The 16,122-nt window shown below is 41.0% G+C and overlaps 1 protein-coding gene across 5 annotated transcripts in view; it reads left to right on the top strand.

Moving 5' to 3' along the window:
* LOC123746566 (gamma-aminobutyric acid receptor subunit alpha-6) overlaps positions 1 to 16,122 on the top strand; it is a 186,710-nt gene that overhangs the window by 155,136 nt on the left and 15,452 nt on the right. For all 5 annotated transcript variants that reach the window (XM_045728163.2, XM_045728165.2, XM_069318346.1 and 2 more), the window contains 3 exons: positions 13,506 to 13,735; positions 15,369 to 15,451; positions 16,086 to 16,122. The exon at positions 16,086 to 16,122 is cut by the window's right edge and continues 98 nt beyond it. In XM_045728163.2, coding sequence (XP_045584119.1) covers positions 13,506 to 13,735; positions 15,369 to 15,451; positions 16,086 to 16,122 — 350 coding nt within the window. The remainder of the gene's footprint in view (positions 1 to 13,505; positions 13,736 to 15,368; positions 15,452 to 16,085) is intronic.

Genomic DNA, 16,122 nt, shown 5'->3' with positions numbered 1-16,122 from the left:
AGTGCGCGATACAGACATCAGTAAGGTTAAGTGTGCGACACAGTCATCAGTAAGGTTAAGTGCGCGACACAGTCATCAGTAAGGTTAAGTGTGCGACACAGTCATCAGTAAGGTTAAGTGCGCGACACAGACATCAGTAAGGTTAAGTGCACGACACAGACATCAGTAAGGTTAAGTGCGCGACACAGACATCAGTAAGGTTAAGTGCGCGACAGACATCAGCATAGTCAAAGAAACCCATAAGTCAGATACGACTGGGTGTTGTAGCGGTGGCACTCTGCCCATTAACACCCCCCCCCCTCCCCACACCTGCTCGCCCCCCACACCTGCTCGCCCCACACCCGTGCCAACACTAAACTAACCCACACTCCAGAGGATGTGGAAGAAGACGTTTCGGTCCAACCTGGACCATTATCAAGTCGATTATCACAATCGACTTGATATTGGTCCAGGACGGACCGAAACGTCGTCGTCACATCTTCTGGTGTGTGGGTTAGTTGTCATATCTTGGCGCTTATTGTATTTTGCATTGTTGTTCCATTGCAAATACATATCATGCGCGTGTGTGTGTGTGTTCCCTCGTCTCTCCGTGTTCCCCTTTTTCAAACCCCTCCAAATCCATTACTCCCTTGTAGCTGCCCATTTCTCCGTTCCTCCAAACTTCCCGCTGCTATTCTTTCTCATATACTGTTATTTTTCTCTCTCGTTTTTCTCACGCATCCTCCCGTAATCCCAGTACAAATATTGGTCACCGGGAACACGCTCTTCAGATCACCAACACAATTCAATTTTCCAGGGGCGTGTAGAGTCAATGTTTGTCAATTTCACTGAACACTTTCTCTCTCCTGTCATATCTACGCTGCGTGTTAGCAATGTTAGCAATGGTTTGCAGAAGGGTGAAGGAGGAAAAGGCAAAGAGAAATGGCACCGATCCTTACCTGTTCACCCATCGGTAACTGGAGACCTATTTGTAAAATGAGGAAAGGGCCGTCTTCCCCAGAACATTGGAACGGTCTTAACACGAACCAGGGACATGTGGAGCTTCAACAAGGTTAATAACGCAAGTCTGTTCCAGTCTCCTCCGTTTGATAAACAAGACAACAATAAAGATATGAAATGGTCAACAAGTTTCCTGGCGTCGCAAAAATGCATCAAAATTAGAATTAGGTAAACTCTCGGTTTACCTTTCTAACGCAAAGTGTCAAAACGGAGGAGACAGAACCCTGCCCTCCAAGTCTGTCCACATGTCCAAAACGTGTTCTCACTGGGAATGATGTATACTGACACCTGCTCCGGATACAGTAGGTTATCTTGAGATGATTTCGGGGCTTTTTTTTTAGTGTCCCCGCGGCCCGGTCCTCGACCAGGCCTCCACCCCCAGGAAGCAGCCCGTGACAGCTGGCCATACCTGCTTATGAAGAACAGGTCACTATTCATTCATTTTTCTTAATTCAAACGTGTGTGAATTTATATTGAATTAATTCAGTATTAAGTCACACACACACACACACACACACACACACACACACACACACACACACACACACACACACACTACCAGGCGGGGTGGGGCGGGGCCTGGTAGCCTGGTGAATAGCGCGCAGGACTCGTAATTCTGTGGCGCGGGTTCGATTCCCGCAGAAACAAATGGGCAAAGTTTCTTTCACCCTGAGTGCTCCTGTTACCTAGCAGTAAATATGTACCTGGGAGTTAGTCAGCTGTCACGGGCTGCTTCCTGGTGTGTGTGTGTGTGGTGTGGGGAAAAAAAGAAGTTAGTAAACTGTTGATTGACAGTTGAGAGGCGGGCCGAAAGAGCAAAGCTCAACCCCCCGCAAACACAACTAGATGAATACAACTAGGTGAATACACACACACTCGATAGATACATATATATATATATATATATATATATTATATATATATATATATATATATATATATATATATTTATATATATATATATATATATATATATATATATATATATATATTTATATATATATATATATATATATATATATATATATATATATATATATATATATATTTATATATATATATATATTTATATATATATATATTTATATATATATATATTTATATATATATATATTTATATATATATATATATATATATATATATATATATATAATATATATATATATATATATTATATTTATATATATATATATAATATAATATATATATATATATATAATATATATATATATATATATATATAATATAATATATATATTTATATATATAATATAATATATATATTTATATTACATGTGTGTTGGCTAAAATCCCATACACCTGCACATGACTAAATGCTGAGCTTCTAAGTGTTTCAAGAGGAGATGAAGCAGCGTTGGTAGCGTGTGTTGACGTAATCTTCAGGTTGTTTGTGGGTCCCGACGCTGGCGGTGAAGACTCGTCTTATCTGGCTTCTCCTCGCGCCAACCTCTCCATTGTCGGGAGTGTGAGCCGCTTTATAGATATCAGTCACTCCACTATATAGTGATTAAACGTTATTTAGCACAAACCGCTAAGTTATTTATAATGACAGGGCAAGAACGTACTGTATGTGTGAATAAATGGTATAGGTCGTATGATGGAATCAAACTGCTCAAGTTTTCTCTGAGTCTCTCTCTCTCTCTCTCTCTCTCTCTGTGATAAACTGTTACTTATAAAGGTTCTTTTCATACGTGTCGTTTTCCGATCAAGCAGAAATGCTAGGGAACTTTCGTTGTCTATTTAAGATGCTTCAAAGATATTCATTAGAGGAGAGAATCAACACTCTACCTAGTTCTCTGTGGCTGTTCATTCAAATTATAAACACACAAATCCACTATGAAGAGCACATGTAGATGTATGCCATACACTTCAAAATATTCACCACTATCTAACTAGATCATGACTATTCAGATTGGCAGAACGAGGAACTTAAACAACAATTTAATTTAGACTTCCACTAACACAACGATCGATATCAATTTTATTCTCCATGAAGCAAAGTTATAGGACTAAAACTTACAATATTCAGCTAAGTGTCTCTGAAAATTTTCAACGAAATTGGCTAGAGCATAAAATCTGCATATTGGAGTAGAGCTCTTTGGCAACATTTGCATCATTACTATTATAAGCAAAACAGCCAATGACAGTAAGTGCTTGCAATACAAACTGAATTTCTGAACTGTGTGTGTGTGTGTGTGTGTGTGTGTACTCACCTAGTTGTGTTTACGGGAATTGAGCTTTGGTCCCGCCTCTCACCCGGTGTACAGATTCATGAGCTTCTCGAGCTCTATCATATCTACATTTTAAAATGTGTATGGAGTCAGCCTCCACTACTTCACTGCCTAATGCATTCCATTTACTAACTACTCTGACACTGAAAAGTTCTTTCTAGTGTGTCTGTAGCTCATTTGGGTACTCTGCTTCCTCCTGTGTCCCCTTGTGCATTTACCAATCGTGTTAAATAATCCATCATTGTCTACCCCACCTTAGTCTAAAGGCGCCTGACAGCTGGGTAGACAGCGCTTCGGATTCTTAATCCTGAGGTGCCGGGTTCGATCCCCGGTGGAGGCGGAGACAAATGGGCAAAATGTTTCTTTCACCCTGATGCCCCCTGTTACCTAGCAGTAAATAGGTACCTGGGAGTTAGACAGCTGTTACGGGCTGCTTCCTGGGGGGTTGGAGGCCTGGTCGAGGACCGGGCAGCGGGGACACTAAGCCCCTGAAATCATCTCAAGATAACCCGGTCAATTCCCCCTGAGAATTTTGTATGTAGTGATCATGTGTCCCCGGAGCTCTTTTGTCTTCCAGCGACGTGAGGTGCATTTCACGCAGCCTTTCCTCGTAACTCATGCCTCTTAGTTCCGGGGCATGAGAACAAAGATTGCTGTTCATTGTTGTATACCTCATCAATGTTGTATTCCCTCGCCCTCTTGGTATACCTTGTCCCATAATGTGTACATCTCCCCCTGATGTCTCCCCTCACCTTAACCCCCCCCCCCCTCATCTCTCTCCCCCTGCTGAGTGATGGATGCTAAATGTTTTGGGCTAATGGAAGTTCACATGACTCATTTCCTATAAGACTGAGTGACGGGAACCTTCGGGGGTCCGCTCCTGTGCCAGGTAAGTCCACCACGGGCTTACCATAGCCCGTGCTACTTGCCCCGCTCCTGTGCCAGGTAAGTTACGGGCTCACCATAGCCCGTGCTACTTGGAACTTGTTCCGAGTAGCTGAATCTATAACAACAGCCTTCGGGGAAGGAAAAGTGGAAAGGGAAAAGGAGGAGAGCAAGGAGATGGTCCCAGAGGTGAGGACCCGGGTAAGGGGCGGTCATTGTAGCCATGTATGCGGGAATAGGGTGGTTTGGTAGCAAAGATTTTGCGGCAGTGTGGGTAATCGTTTTCTTCCTTGCATCCTCAAGATGAAGGAAAAGGAGGAAATAATGGAACGGATAGGTAGTTGTTGTTTTAGATTCAGAATAGAACGTTCCAAGTAGCACGGGCTATGGTGACCCAGTTAGTGGACTTACCTAGCACAGGAGCGGGACTGTGACTGTTAGGATAGGTAGTGTCCTAGACTGGTAATCATGTCCTCTCCTCCCGTCCTTCCTGAGGGACAGAAGGAGAACCGAACATGATTAACTGATCACTCGCTGCCGACATAATGAGCGCGGTTCTGTCTTCATAAGATTCACATGGATCTGAAACTGAATAATTTCCCCATTTTGCTAAGGTTGCAGCGTCCCCCTAAGGGTGCAGCGTCCCCCCCTAAGGATGCAGCGTCCCCCCCTAAGGATGCAGCGTCCCCTTTAAGGATGCGCCCCCCCCCCCCAAAGATCCTAACGGCAGGGTTTATAAGAACTACCGTACAGCAATACCTCACAAAAAATTTACGCTAAACGTGTTAAATTTCGAGGAGCGCGTACACTATAGCGGTCGTACGGTTGTGTACCATGGTATAACTGTTCCAGTTGATGGTGGTGCACATGCGGGGTGAAGCACTGTGTACACTATGGACAGTTCTGCCCATGAACACTGAACAAACCAAACTTTTACACTGCAATAAACTCAATCATATATGTATATATAATATATAATCGGTGTATACCCCAACACCCGACAGCACTCGTGGCATTATTGGGCACATATATATCAGCAAATCAATTTAACATGCTGGAGCCGCATGAGGATCAAGTGTGCGTCAAGCTTGAATTTTCAAGCTTTTATATATTTTATAATTTGCAATTTACCATGAGATTGTGGGCCTTTATCACTTCGAGTCATTGTGTATTTTGCTGGTTTACCCTATCTGGTACTCAACATCCTTCAGTTTACCTCATGTTTAGTTTGTTTTTGTAAACCAGCTTCTTGCAGGTTTACCCCCATGTTTTAGTCTACTTGTACCCATCCTCCTGCAGTTTTCCCCCATGTCTGAGTACATATTACGCAGCACCGTCCTCAGTTGGCATGTGTTCCTACCCTGCAATATACCTCGTAGTTCGAGTCTGTATTTGTACACCATTTTCTTTCATTTACCTCCTTTACGAGTGCGTGTAACCCGCCCACCATCGTGGAGAAGCGTGCTGGTGGGGGTCTTAGTGCTGCCCGTCCAGGCTATTACTGTTCGACGCTCGGCCACAAACCCAGCGCTACAGTCATTTGTCCGCTGTCGACCCCCATCATAGACGAGTATTGCTTCAGTCTCCGCTCCTAACACTAGCTCGTTTTCCTTCTCGGGTGTGGGTAGAACGTGAACTATTAAATTCTGATGCGTTTCCTGGTTCTCACTTATACAAGGTTCCTGACATTATTAAGGAATTACCGTCACTAACAAACAGCCTTGTTGATAAGCATTTTCAGTACGTTTGAAATCTGGTTCCTGTTGAATGAGTTGTGTTCAAAAGTTATATTGATCTAAGGTACTCACTCAGGTTGTTGATTTTGAATACTGAGACTTATCATATACATAATGGCAATATACGGTTGGTTTTTGTCTGATACTGAAGACTTTGTCTTAGATGGTTCCCATATAAAAATTAGCAAATAAAACTCCTAAGGGGGAGCCCATTGCTACTCCGTCTATTTGTAGATACATGTCTCCTTGCGGACTGATGAAAGGGGCTTCCTTTGTACATGCTTCGAGAAGACTCTTCAAGTGTGGCTCGGGTATGTCTAATTTAGGGGTGCTCTCGTCTCTGTATACTCTGTCCAGTATCATTCCTATAGTTGTGTCGACTGGAACGTTGGTAAATAGGGAATCGTCGTCCAGGAAAGCAATGATTCCATCGGGCTGAGTAGATTTGATTAATTCTAGGAAATCTGCTGATGATTGTAGACTATAGTTGCTTCGAGTGTATGGAGTTAGGAGTTCGTTAAGTCTTTTTGCCAGGTGATAGGTTGGAGTTGGTATTTGGCTGATTATTGGGCGTAGTTGGTTACCTGGTTTGTGTGTCTTAACATTGCCATAGGCATATCCTAAGCCATAGTCGCCTTGGAGTTTAGTGAAATGCACACTACCTTTCTTTGCGTTGATTGCAGTAATTGTTTTGTTTACTTTGCGTTTAAGGTCTTCCACAGGGCTCCTCGTGATTCATTGAAATTTGGTTTCATCACTAAGGATGTCGCTAATTTTGTTCATGTATTCTTGGGTAGGAATCAATACATACGCTGCTGTCTTGTCGGCTTTTCTTATTGTTACGTCTTTCAGATTTTTTAGTTGTTTTGCTGCTTCTTTGAGTCATGGGGTTAAGATTGTAGATGAATGTTCCTCGTTTTTTCCCTGCTTCTGTTAGTAGTTCAGCCTGAAGTGTGTCAGTAGTGATGACTTTTTTGTTGTCATCTAGCTTATGGATGTCGTCCAGAAACATTTCAATTTCCAGGCGTTTTTGATGCATCTTTGGTTTAGATATGAATTGACAATTTAGACCAAGCTTAAAGATGTGGGAAAAACCTGCTGGGATTGATATAAGAGGAGACTACTAGAGACTTGGACTGAACTAAATTAAAAAATTACTGTCTGCAAATTAATTCCTAAAATCTCTAGCTAGGGTTGTAAATCCTAGCTCCTCTTTTCCTAATGCCAGATTGTGGGCTGTAAGGGACAGGTGGGGTGAATGTATTAGTTGATAGAAGTTCCAGTCCACCTGTAGACAGGGATCTCACATCAGCTTGTATATTATACAAGGATAAGATTTGATAAATTCAGTTATATGACTGAACACTGGCTCTGTTTAAATCAGGGATTTAAACATACATAGTCTAACCTAGCACCATAACTATTAACAGCCAATAGGTTCTTATACTATAAACAACAAATTAAATTGCTAAAGTATAATAAATGACTTTAAATGTAGTCTAAGTACTGTTAACTATGTACTAGAAATTTATATTCAATTAAATGAACTTGTATGATAACTTATAAAATAACTAAGCAAGCAATTGTTAACTTAATTTATATATTCAAATATATATGCATACATATTTATATTCAATTTATTTGATTAGGGTACAGTCAGCTTGACTGAATCCTTTTCCACACAATGGACACTCATGAGACTTTATTTACGCATTGCGACTGAATCTTTTCTGGCACAACTGGACACTCATGAGGTCTAGTGCTTGGATAAGGACCTACTGCTCTTCTACAATATTAATAAACTTACTGAAATATGAGGCGTTGCCTCGCTTTTTAACCGACAGACATATTTATAGGATATTAAAGTCACACAAGCATACAATTGGCCAATCATATACCAAAATAACCTTCAATATACTTCTCTGCCAGTCGGGGTGCCTGTCTGACAAGGTGCCAGACTGATTAACTTTCTCTTGTTGAGTTTTGGCACGATATTTTATGTCACAGCTTTGCTGTATGATGATCTGGTAGCATTACTATGTGATTGTCCCGGCAGTTGCAGAAGAATGATAGTTGATGAAGATTAGGAATGAAGGTGGTGGAAACCGTGTTACTGTGAGCTCCACTATACACTCCTATTTTATATAAATGTTCTAGGATTTTCCTTGTAGATATTGTCCAGGTACTCCCCCAGTTCTAGAGAGTGTTCACTGGTGATAAAGATATTAGATAAGGTGTCCTTGAGCTGGTAATGTTCGCTAAGGATCCATCACAAGTGTTCACAGTTGTCAACAAACGCGTGGTCCTCCTGGGCTCTGTGGGCGCTTCTGCCCCAGATCCCCTCCCATGCTCCCAGAGCACGGAAGTCTTCTATGAATATTGATTGATTATTTTTACAGTCTAGACTTATGATTGAGATAAGATGTGATTATAATATAATTTGATATAGGATATAAAGATTATAAGTAGTACTTGATAGTACCACTGATTCTTATTAAGGATTCGATTTTTATCCCTACCGGATATTGAATCAATGTTCCAATAATTTTTTAATTAAAAAATCCTTCTAGAAGCTTCTGGATCCAAAAGAGATCATGCACAAAGTCACGTAGGCATCTATAGGGCCCTATGTCATACGGGATCCAAGTGGCATTATCTTCTAGGATCAAACTGTATAATGAATCTATAATGATTCTGATATGATTTTAGATATGATTTTGATATGATACAGAAATTATACATTTCTTAGTTGATAATTAGATATGGTGGGTAAAAATTTCCCACAAAAGACAGTTAAAGATCCCTCGTCCTAAAGATGGCAACATTAACCTGACTTCTTATGATCTTACCCAGGACCAACGAGACCTCTTAAAATCACTTTTTTCTTCACCTTGAAATAACGAAAATGAGTTTTGGAGAACTCCTCTTTGAGCTAAGCCCTGATGCTAGGAAAATAGAGGGATAGAAGCCCTAAACCAGAAGATAGTAAATACAATATATATATATATATATATATATATATATATATATATATATATATATATATATATATATATATATATATATTATTATTATTATTATTATTATTATTATTATTATTTGCATATATTATACACACAATATAAAATGATAAATGTAGAATTGAATTAATATGGAACGGAAAATGCAAGTTCTTTTGAATGGCTCATTTATCCAACTCGTGCGCGCTATTCTTTAGACAGAAAAATTTAAAAAGTGTACATTATAAAACGTCCCAAAACTTTACACAACAATTTATAATGACCACAACTTTACAACAAAGCTGCGAGAAGAAAAGTTAAAATGTATATTGACTGTGTGTGTTTGCTGGGCCTGGCTCGCCCCCCCCCCCCTCCCCCTCTCCTGACACCACACACCAGGACATGTTAAAATGTGCTAGTATACCTACAACAAAAATCATTAAAGGAACACAATGCATTCTTTTATCAACTCAGAATATAAAAATGTGTGCATGTGTGCACGCATGTACTCACCTAATTGTGCTTGTGGGGATTGAGCTCTGGCTCTTTGGTCCCGCCTCTCAACCATCAATTCAACATCCGTGTGTATCTTCTTCTTGAGGTTATTTTGAGATGATTTCAGGGCTTTAGTGTCCCCGTAGCCCGGTCCTCTACCAGGCCTCCACCCCTAGGAAGCAGCCCGTGACAGCTGACTAACACACAGGTACCTATTTTACTGCTAGGTAACAAGGGCATAGGGTGAAAGAAACTCTGCCCATTGTATCTCGTGTATGTGTGTGTGTTCACCTATTTGGATTTGCAACCCCGCGTTTCGGCCATCGTTAGTTTAATACAGTGATTCACATTTAAAACAGTATATTGAAGGACTTTGATAACTTCGGTAACTCAGCACAACCCAATGGTTAGAAGGCCTATTAATCTGTGTTAATGTAGCTTCCAATGACCATGTTACACTGTCAATGGAATTATTTGTCTATCTGTTCATAGGCATGAGGGCTGTACTATGAGTAAATGCTCATGAAAACTGGTTTAAGTGCATTTAGGAAAGGAATAAATGAGATGTGAAAACGGCTTACAAGATTCCTTAGAGTATTGGCCGGAGATAGAGGAATGATAGGAAATAGTGAGGTAGACTGAGCAACGAAGAAGGCAGGGTAGGAAGGGCAACATGGAAGGGAAAAGGAAGGGGAGTAGAAAAAATAGGAAGAGGAGAAAGTAGGTCATATGAAGACGGCCGAGAAGCCTCATCTGTTCAAAATCTAGTGAAGACCTGTACACTGCTCTGAAGCTGAGTATTTCTTTGTAGGCTAAACGTATACACTCGCGTTCACAAGCACGTGTGTGTGTGTGTGTGTGTACACACTCGTGCTAATGAGCATATATGCTGCAGCCTCACCGAAGCACACACAAGCATGCTCAGTCATGCTCCTCCTTGTAGTCGACTCAGCCTGTTAGGAACCAGTATTAAGGAACTGTAAACATGGAGTATTCTTTATTAACAGCCAATTTACACTTGCACTGACGTTTGGGAATACTTCATACACTTTTTCTGTAAATTCCACAACAGCCAATAATTTTGTCTTGTATATATATAATTTATGTCTTTAAGAGGATATATTTGTTTTTGTGTCCAAGGATTAACGCTTCGGGCAAGCCTCGCCCAACTTTCATTCTTGAGGCATGTAGGGTAGGAGAGGGTCATAGTCCAGTCGCGGTCGGCCCAAGTGAACTATTTCAAGAAACAATTGCATTTATTGAGACCCCCCAAGCAATGTTCATAAAGTCAAACCTGAAATATTGGCAGTTCCTCAAAGAGTAGCTTCAGTGCTTCATAAAATATTTCTGAGATAATGGGAAGAAGGGGACGGGGGGGGGGGGGGGGAAGGGATGTTGGAGAATAATGTAGTTTAGTGAAGAGTGGGGTCATGAGGGGGGACTGAGAATCAGGATAAGTGGGGGAAGAGGTGAAGAGGAATGTTTGTATGAGGTGGGAAGCCAGACGCTTGGGGCTAGGCTCACCCAACTTTGCAGGGTGAATGGTCTGAGGTACGGAACAGCCATGAGCTGTTAGGGGTCAGGCCTATTAAGAAGGGGGTCATGCCATAATGACCCCCCTTTATCCACTTAACTAGTGAAAGGTGGCTGAGAGAGTCCCTAGATGACTTAACTAGAAAACGATGCTGTAAATTCTGTATTACATTTGCTAAGAGAGCGGAGAGAGGTAGAAGGGGAGGGGAAGACAGCGAGAATCTTGGGTGAGAGCAAAGAAGGGGAGAAGAGGGGTAATAAAGAAAGAGATATGATAAAGGAGGGAAGATGGGAGAGGGGAAGTGAGAGCGGGTCAGGGGGGAGGGAGAGGCAGACACCGGAGCAGCCGGGACTTGAAAACGATGAACTTAAATTCAGTATTTCGTCTTCTGAGACAGAGATAGAAGAGAAAATGGGAGATAAAATAGAAGAGGGAAAAATAGAGGGAGATGAGAGGGGAGTGAGAGAGAGAGAGAGAGAAAAAAAAAGAAGGAAGGGGTCGGATAGGAAAAGGGAGATGATAGAATGGGAACAGAGGGTGATTGGGAGCAGTGAATATGACCAGCATCCTCACTGTCGTGTGAGGCAATGGCATTAGCAGCATCTTCACTATTTTTTGTGGTAGTGACTATAAGCAGCATCCCTATTGAAAAAATCTAGCAAAATTGCTTTGATTAAGCAAATGTTTCTATACATTTTGTTAATTAAAATGCCAAAAAATTACAAATAATTTTGCGAAAGTTTGTTAAAAGAGTCAATAGACTATAGTTTGATCATGACAACTAGCTACTATTGATCTCCCACAGCTCCAGAATAAAACGATGTAAAAAAATCTTAGTGGCATGCCTCTTACTAACAAATATGGAGCTTAGCTAAAGGGAACAAAGCCTTTTAATAACTACCTTGGGTGTTCAGTAAGTGTTCTTGAATTAAGTTTTCCTGTCATATTATGTGTGTTAATTGTAAGTTATGGTCTGTTGTATAGTTGAGAGTTATGAATCCAAAAGACACAATCTAGTCGGAGGAATAAGGTCAGTGAGGGATTTTGGAGCTTCTGTCAATGGAAGATGTGTCAATATGCTCTTATAAGGATTTTTATGAGTGGTACTGGCTTCATTGCTTCTGATAAGTCTATTGACTCTTTGTTATTGTATTCCAGGTTTTGTAAGGTTTTCGTATTGCTTGTATGAAGCCTGAGATTTGTGAAGCTGTTTTAGAGCACGTTTGAGCACTTTTAATTTCTCTTAGTGGCAGCACTGACTACTATGAATAAAATACCCATGACGGCAGCAATTATTCCACAACATTGGTGAATACAACAAACAAGTACTCACCTATGATGAAGGAACAAAGCGAGAACAAACGTATTTGTTCTCGTTTAATTGTGGTTGCGGAGGTTGAGCTTCTGGTTCTTTGATCCAGTCTCTACAACCTGTCCTCTTAAAAATAACGTCGTTTTTGGCCGTTTGCCCGTATGGCCGAATATGGACGTAATTTGAAAATGAAAAAAAAAATGAAAATAGATTTGGAATTTTTTTTTCAACAACAGTAAGTTAAGGATCCTCTGATAGGCTAGGTGGGCAGGAAATTCGCATAAAGTTTCAAAATGGTATGAAAAACGTTAATGGAAAGTTGCCTGTTTTAACCTTGCAGAGTAAGCCGGACGACTCAAACAGAAAACGGAACAATACGTCACTTTTGTGAGTCGATTTCATTTCAAATTACGTCCAAATTTGGCCATAGTGCGCATACCACCGAAAAGTGACGTTATTTTTAAGAGGACGGGTTGGTGTACAGGCTCCTGTAGCAATGTAGTTGGGTGCATACATTCTTAATACGGAATAATCACTAGTTTTAGCTGTATTAGAAAAGTGATAAAGTACACAGACTGGAGATATCTCGTATCTTTGTTTTATAATTATTTTGCATCAAAATGAATCTCATTATACTGAAGAAGTCAATTACCTTAAACATAGGCATTTTCAACCAGATTAATGTTTGCAGACAAAACTTATGAAATTACAAGTGCCTCAGTAATCTTACCATCTCTCAATGTTTTAAAGTAAACATTGCAGGAAAGCAAGAGTCGCCTTATTAATGATTCTTGCATGGAAGTGTGTCTTCTGTTCCAGAGGTAGTAAGCCGAGTTAGAGACGCCAGAACCAGGCACAAACATTGGTTCAATAATGTTTTTGATGTCGAGTTTATTTCAACTTATTGAACAAAGATAAGCAACACTGTTAACAAAAATCGTAATTAAGGTGCATTCCTCAACAGCGTGGTTAATAACATCTTATTCACTTGGATATCTGTTGGGTACTTTTGAGATCCCTTCTAATTGTAAGCATGCATTGTGTGGGTGACAAACCAACACACACTCGTACGTTTGAGGACCGAGTTCGAATCTGCGATGATCCAAGTGAATGAAAAGTATGTTTTCCCTAATTGTGTATTTCGGCAACTTTCGTGAATTTGATAAAAATTGATGAGTCTTCATATATTCTGCAACGTTTATGAATCTAACGGGTGTTTTAAGTAGTTCTACAACATATATGAATCTATGGTGATGTTACCTGAGAGTTCTTTCTCCCCTCCTCCCCCCTAGTCATACGCTATGCAACTCTACCTCCGGCAAAAGTGGTTTGATCCTCGTCTCCGCTTCAACAAGACTGACCTGGGCAAGTCTGTGTTCTCCATGAACTGGATGTTCGCTGCCAAGCTCTGGAAGCCTGACACCTTCTTTATCAACGGCAAGAACTCCTACGTCCACAAGATCACCGCTCCCAACACCTTTATCCGCCTGCAGTTCGATGGTCAGATCACCTGGTCCTTAAGGTGAGGAGAGAGAGAGAGAGAGAGAGAGAGAGAGAGAGAGAGAGAGAGAGAGAGAGAGAGAGAGAGAGAGAGAGAGAGAGGGGTGGGTGGGTGGAGAACGTTGAGAGAGAATGGCGAGAGGATTGGAAGAAAACAGTGTGAGGAATTGGATGAGATGGGGAAGCTAAAATAAAGTTAAGTCTTGAAGGATGGGACGGAATGAGAAGAACGAACGTCAATCGGATAAAGTGAAAGATAATGAATGATAATGACATGACGGTTAATAAACGAACGAGGATAATGAGTGTGTTTAAGAGAGGAGTGTTTTGGTCGCTCTGTGTTTCAACGCATCTACGATTATAAGCTGTTTACTGGAAACAAGATCATTTATTTTTTTTGTTTTTAAAGGTAAACATTGACAACAGTGGATTAGGTGGGTTGGTAAATGTTAACAAGGCAAACAAGGACTTGACGATCAAAGCACACATCAGAAAATGGAGAAACGATAACGTTTCGGTCCGTCTTGGACCGTTATCACGTCACATCTTCTGATGTGTTTTTATCATATCTTCTGATGTGTGGTTTGGTTATCATATCTTCAGCCACGTTATTGTAAATTACTGTCCACGCACATGGGAATGTGTGGATGGGTGTGTGGTGATGGACAGAGGGGTTGGGGGGGGGGGTAGAAATAGCCTAAGCTACTCTATCCCTTTGAGATGTATTTTTTCTTGTCTCAATAAACATACTTGAACTTGAACTTGCTGGACAGAGTATGTGGGCTTCATGACAGTGACTTATTTTACCCAGTAGTACCTAACAGGGAGTAGATTTAATAAGGGAGTACGAGGTAAATAAGTCTAGCACATATATCTAGTGTAGCACAAGTCCAGGCTGCTTTGTGTTTACAAAGATGCGGATTCCAGGCCAGTGCTGCATATTAGTGTTGATCTAACAAAGGCTCTGTTGGCTGCCTTGAAAAAGACCATATTTTGATTTCTTAATAAGCTGGCGTTGATGTTGAATTTATATCTATTACCTCTGTTGTTATTTTAGATTTAGCAACTCAGGACTAAAACTTCCATGTAGCACAGGTTATGATGAGCCCGTAAGCCTACTACCTCTGTGTCTGTATTTGGTCTTCCCTGTGGAGCAGATATCACCTGACCTCTGATTTCTTTTTCTCCCCTTCATTTCCTTCCACTTGTTGGGATATGATTCTAACAACCATTAGTTTGCCCACAGGTGAAGATTGTCAAGGTCATCCTGTAACTCTCTGCAGCCCTTCTCGGTTGTTGTTAGCTTGGCTGTTGTTGTTGTTGTTAATGATTCGCTACCTGGAACAAAAAGTTCCAAGTAACACGGGCTATGGTGAGCCCGTAGATAGTTGATTAGCTTGGCGTCGTGGCAAACATTGACATGTACGAACTGACGGGCCGAGAGGGTATCAACAGGGCAGGGGGTTGGGGGTGTTGACAGAACGTGTGGGTGCTATTGGACGGGTGTGTGTTAACAAGACAGGTGGGCGGGTGGGAGTGACGATGTGGTCAGATTTTAACAAATGTAATATAAATTTACATATATATTCCACACACACACTTTCTCTCACAAGGAATTCTGTGACTAACAACATTGTTTCTCCCTGGACGTGAAGACTCACAGTCCGAGCCAGCTGCAAGATGCACCTTCGCAAGTTTCCCCTCGACACCCAGATCTGTCCCCTCAGTCTGGCCTCGTGTGAGTACCAGCCGGCCTCAGGGCCGGCTGCACCATCACTTTCCTCATGTTTTAGTACCTTGATGTAGAGAAGAACCTGAGATGCGTGGCATTAGGAGTACAGATCACATATCCACCACTCTCTCGTTTTCTGTTATTTTCTACCTGTCTGTTTCTCTCTTTTCGTCTCTTTCTGTATATATTTTTTATCTTCCTGTTTTTGTCTAATCGCCTCGTTCTTTCTATGTCTCTCTCTTTCTCTGTTTGGTAAATAATATGTGCCTAAGACTGATCCAGCAGTAGTTATTCATTTATTCACTGAAATTTACCTATGGTGCGCCTGTTGGGTATCAGGAGCTGGGGCCAGATTCACGAAGCAGTTACGCAAGCACTTACGAACATGTACATCTTTCCTCAATCTTTGACGGCTTTGGTTACATTTATTAAACAGTTTACAAGCAAGAAAACTTCCCAATCAACTGTTGTTATTGTTATAAACAGCTTCCTGGTGCTTCGCAGTTCATTAGCTGTTTAATATTTGTAAACAAAGCCGCCAAAGATTGAGAAAAGATGTCCATGTTCGTAAGTGCTTGTGTAACTGCTTCGTGAATCTGGCCCCTGAACTATAACACTAATGCTGTACTCTCCGCTACAGACGGGTACAACGCTGAGGACATGGTGTACCGCTGGTC

This window comes from Procambarus clarkii, chromosome 90 (assembly GCF_040958095.1).
Source record: "Procambarus clarkii isolate CNS0578487 chromosome 90, FALCON_Pclarkii_2.0, whole genome shotgun sequence".
Classification (NCBI taxonomy): Eukaryota; Metazoa; Arthropoda; class Malacostraca; order Decapoda; family Cambaridae; genus Procambarus; species Procambarus clarkii.
Note: the sequence above shows the minus strand (reverse complement) of the source record. Positions and strands in the feature narration are given on the sequence as shown.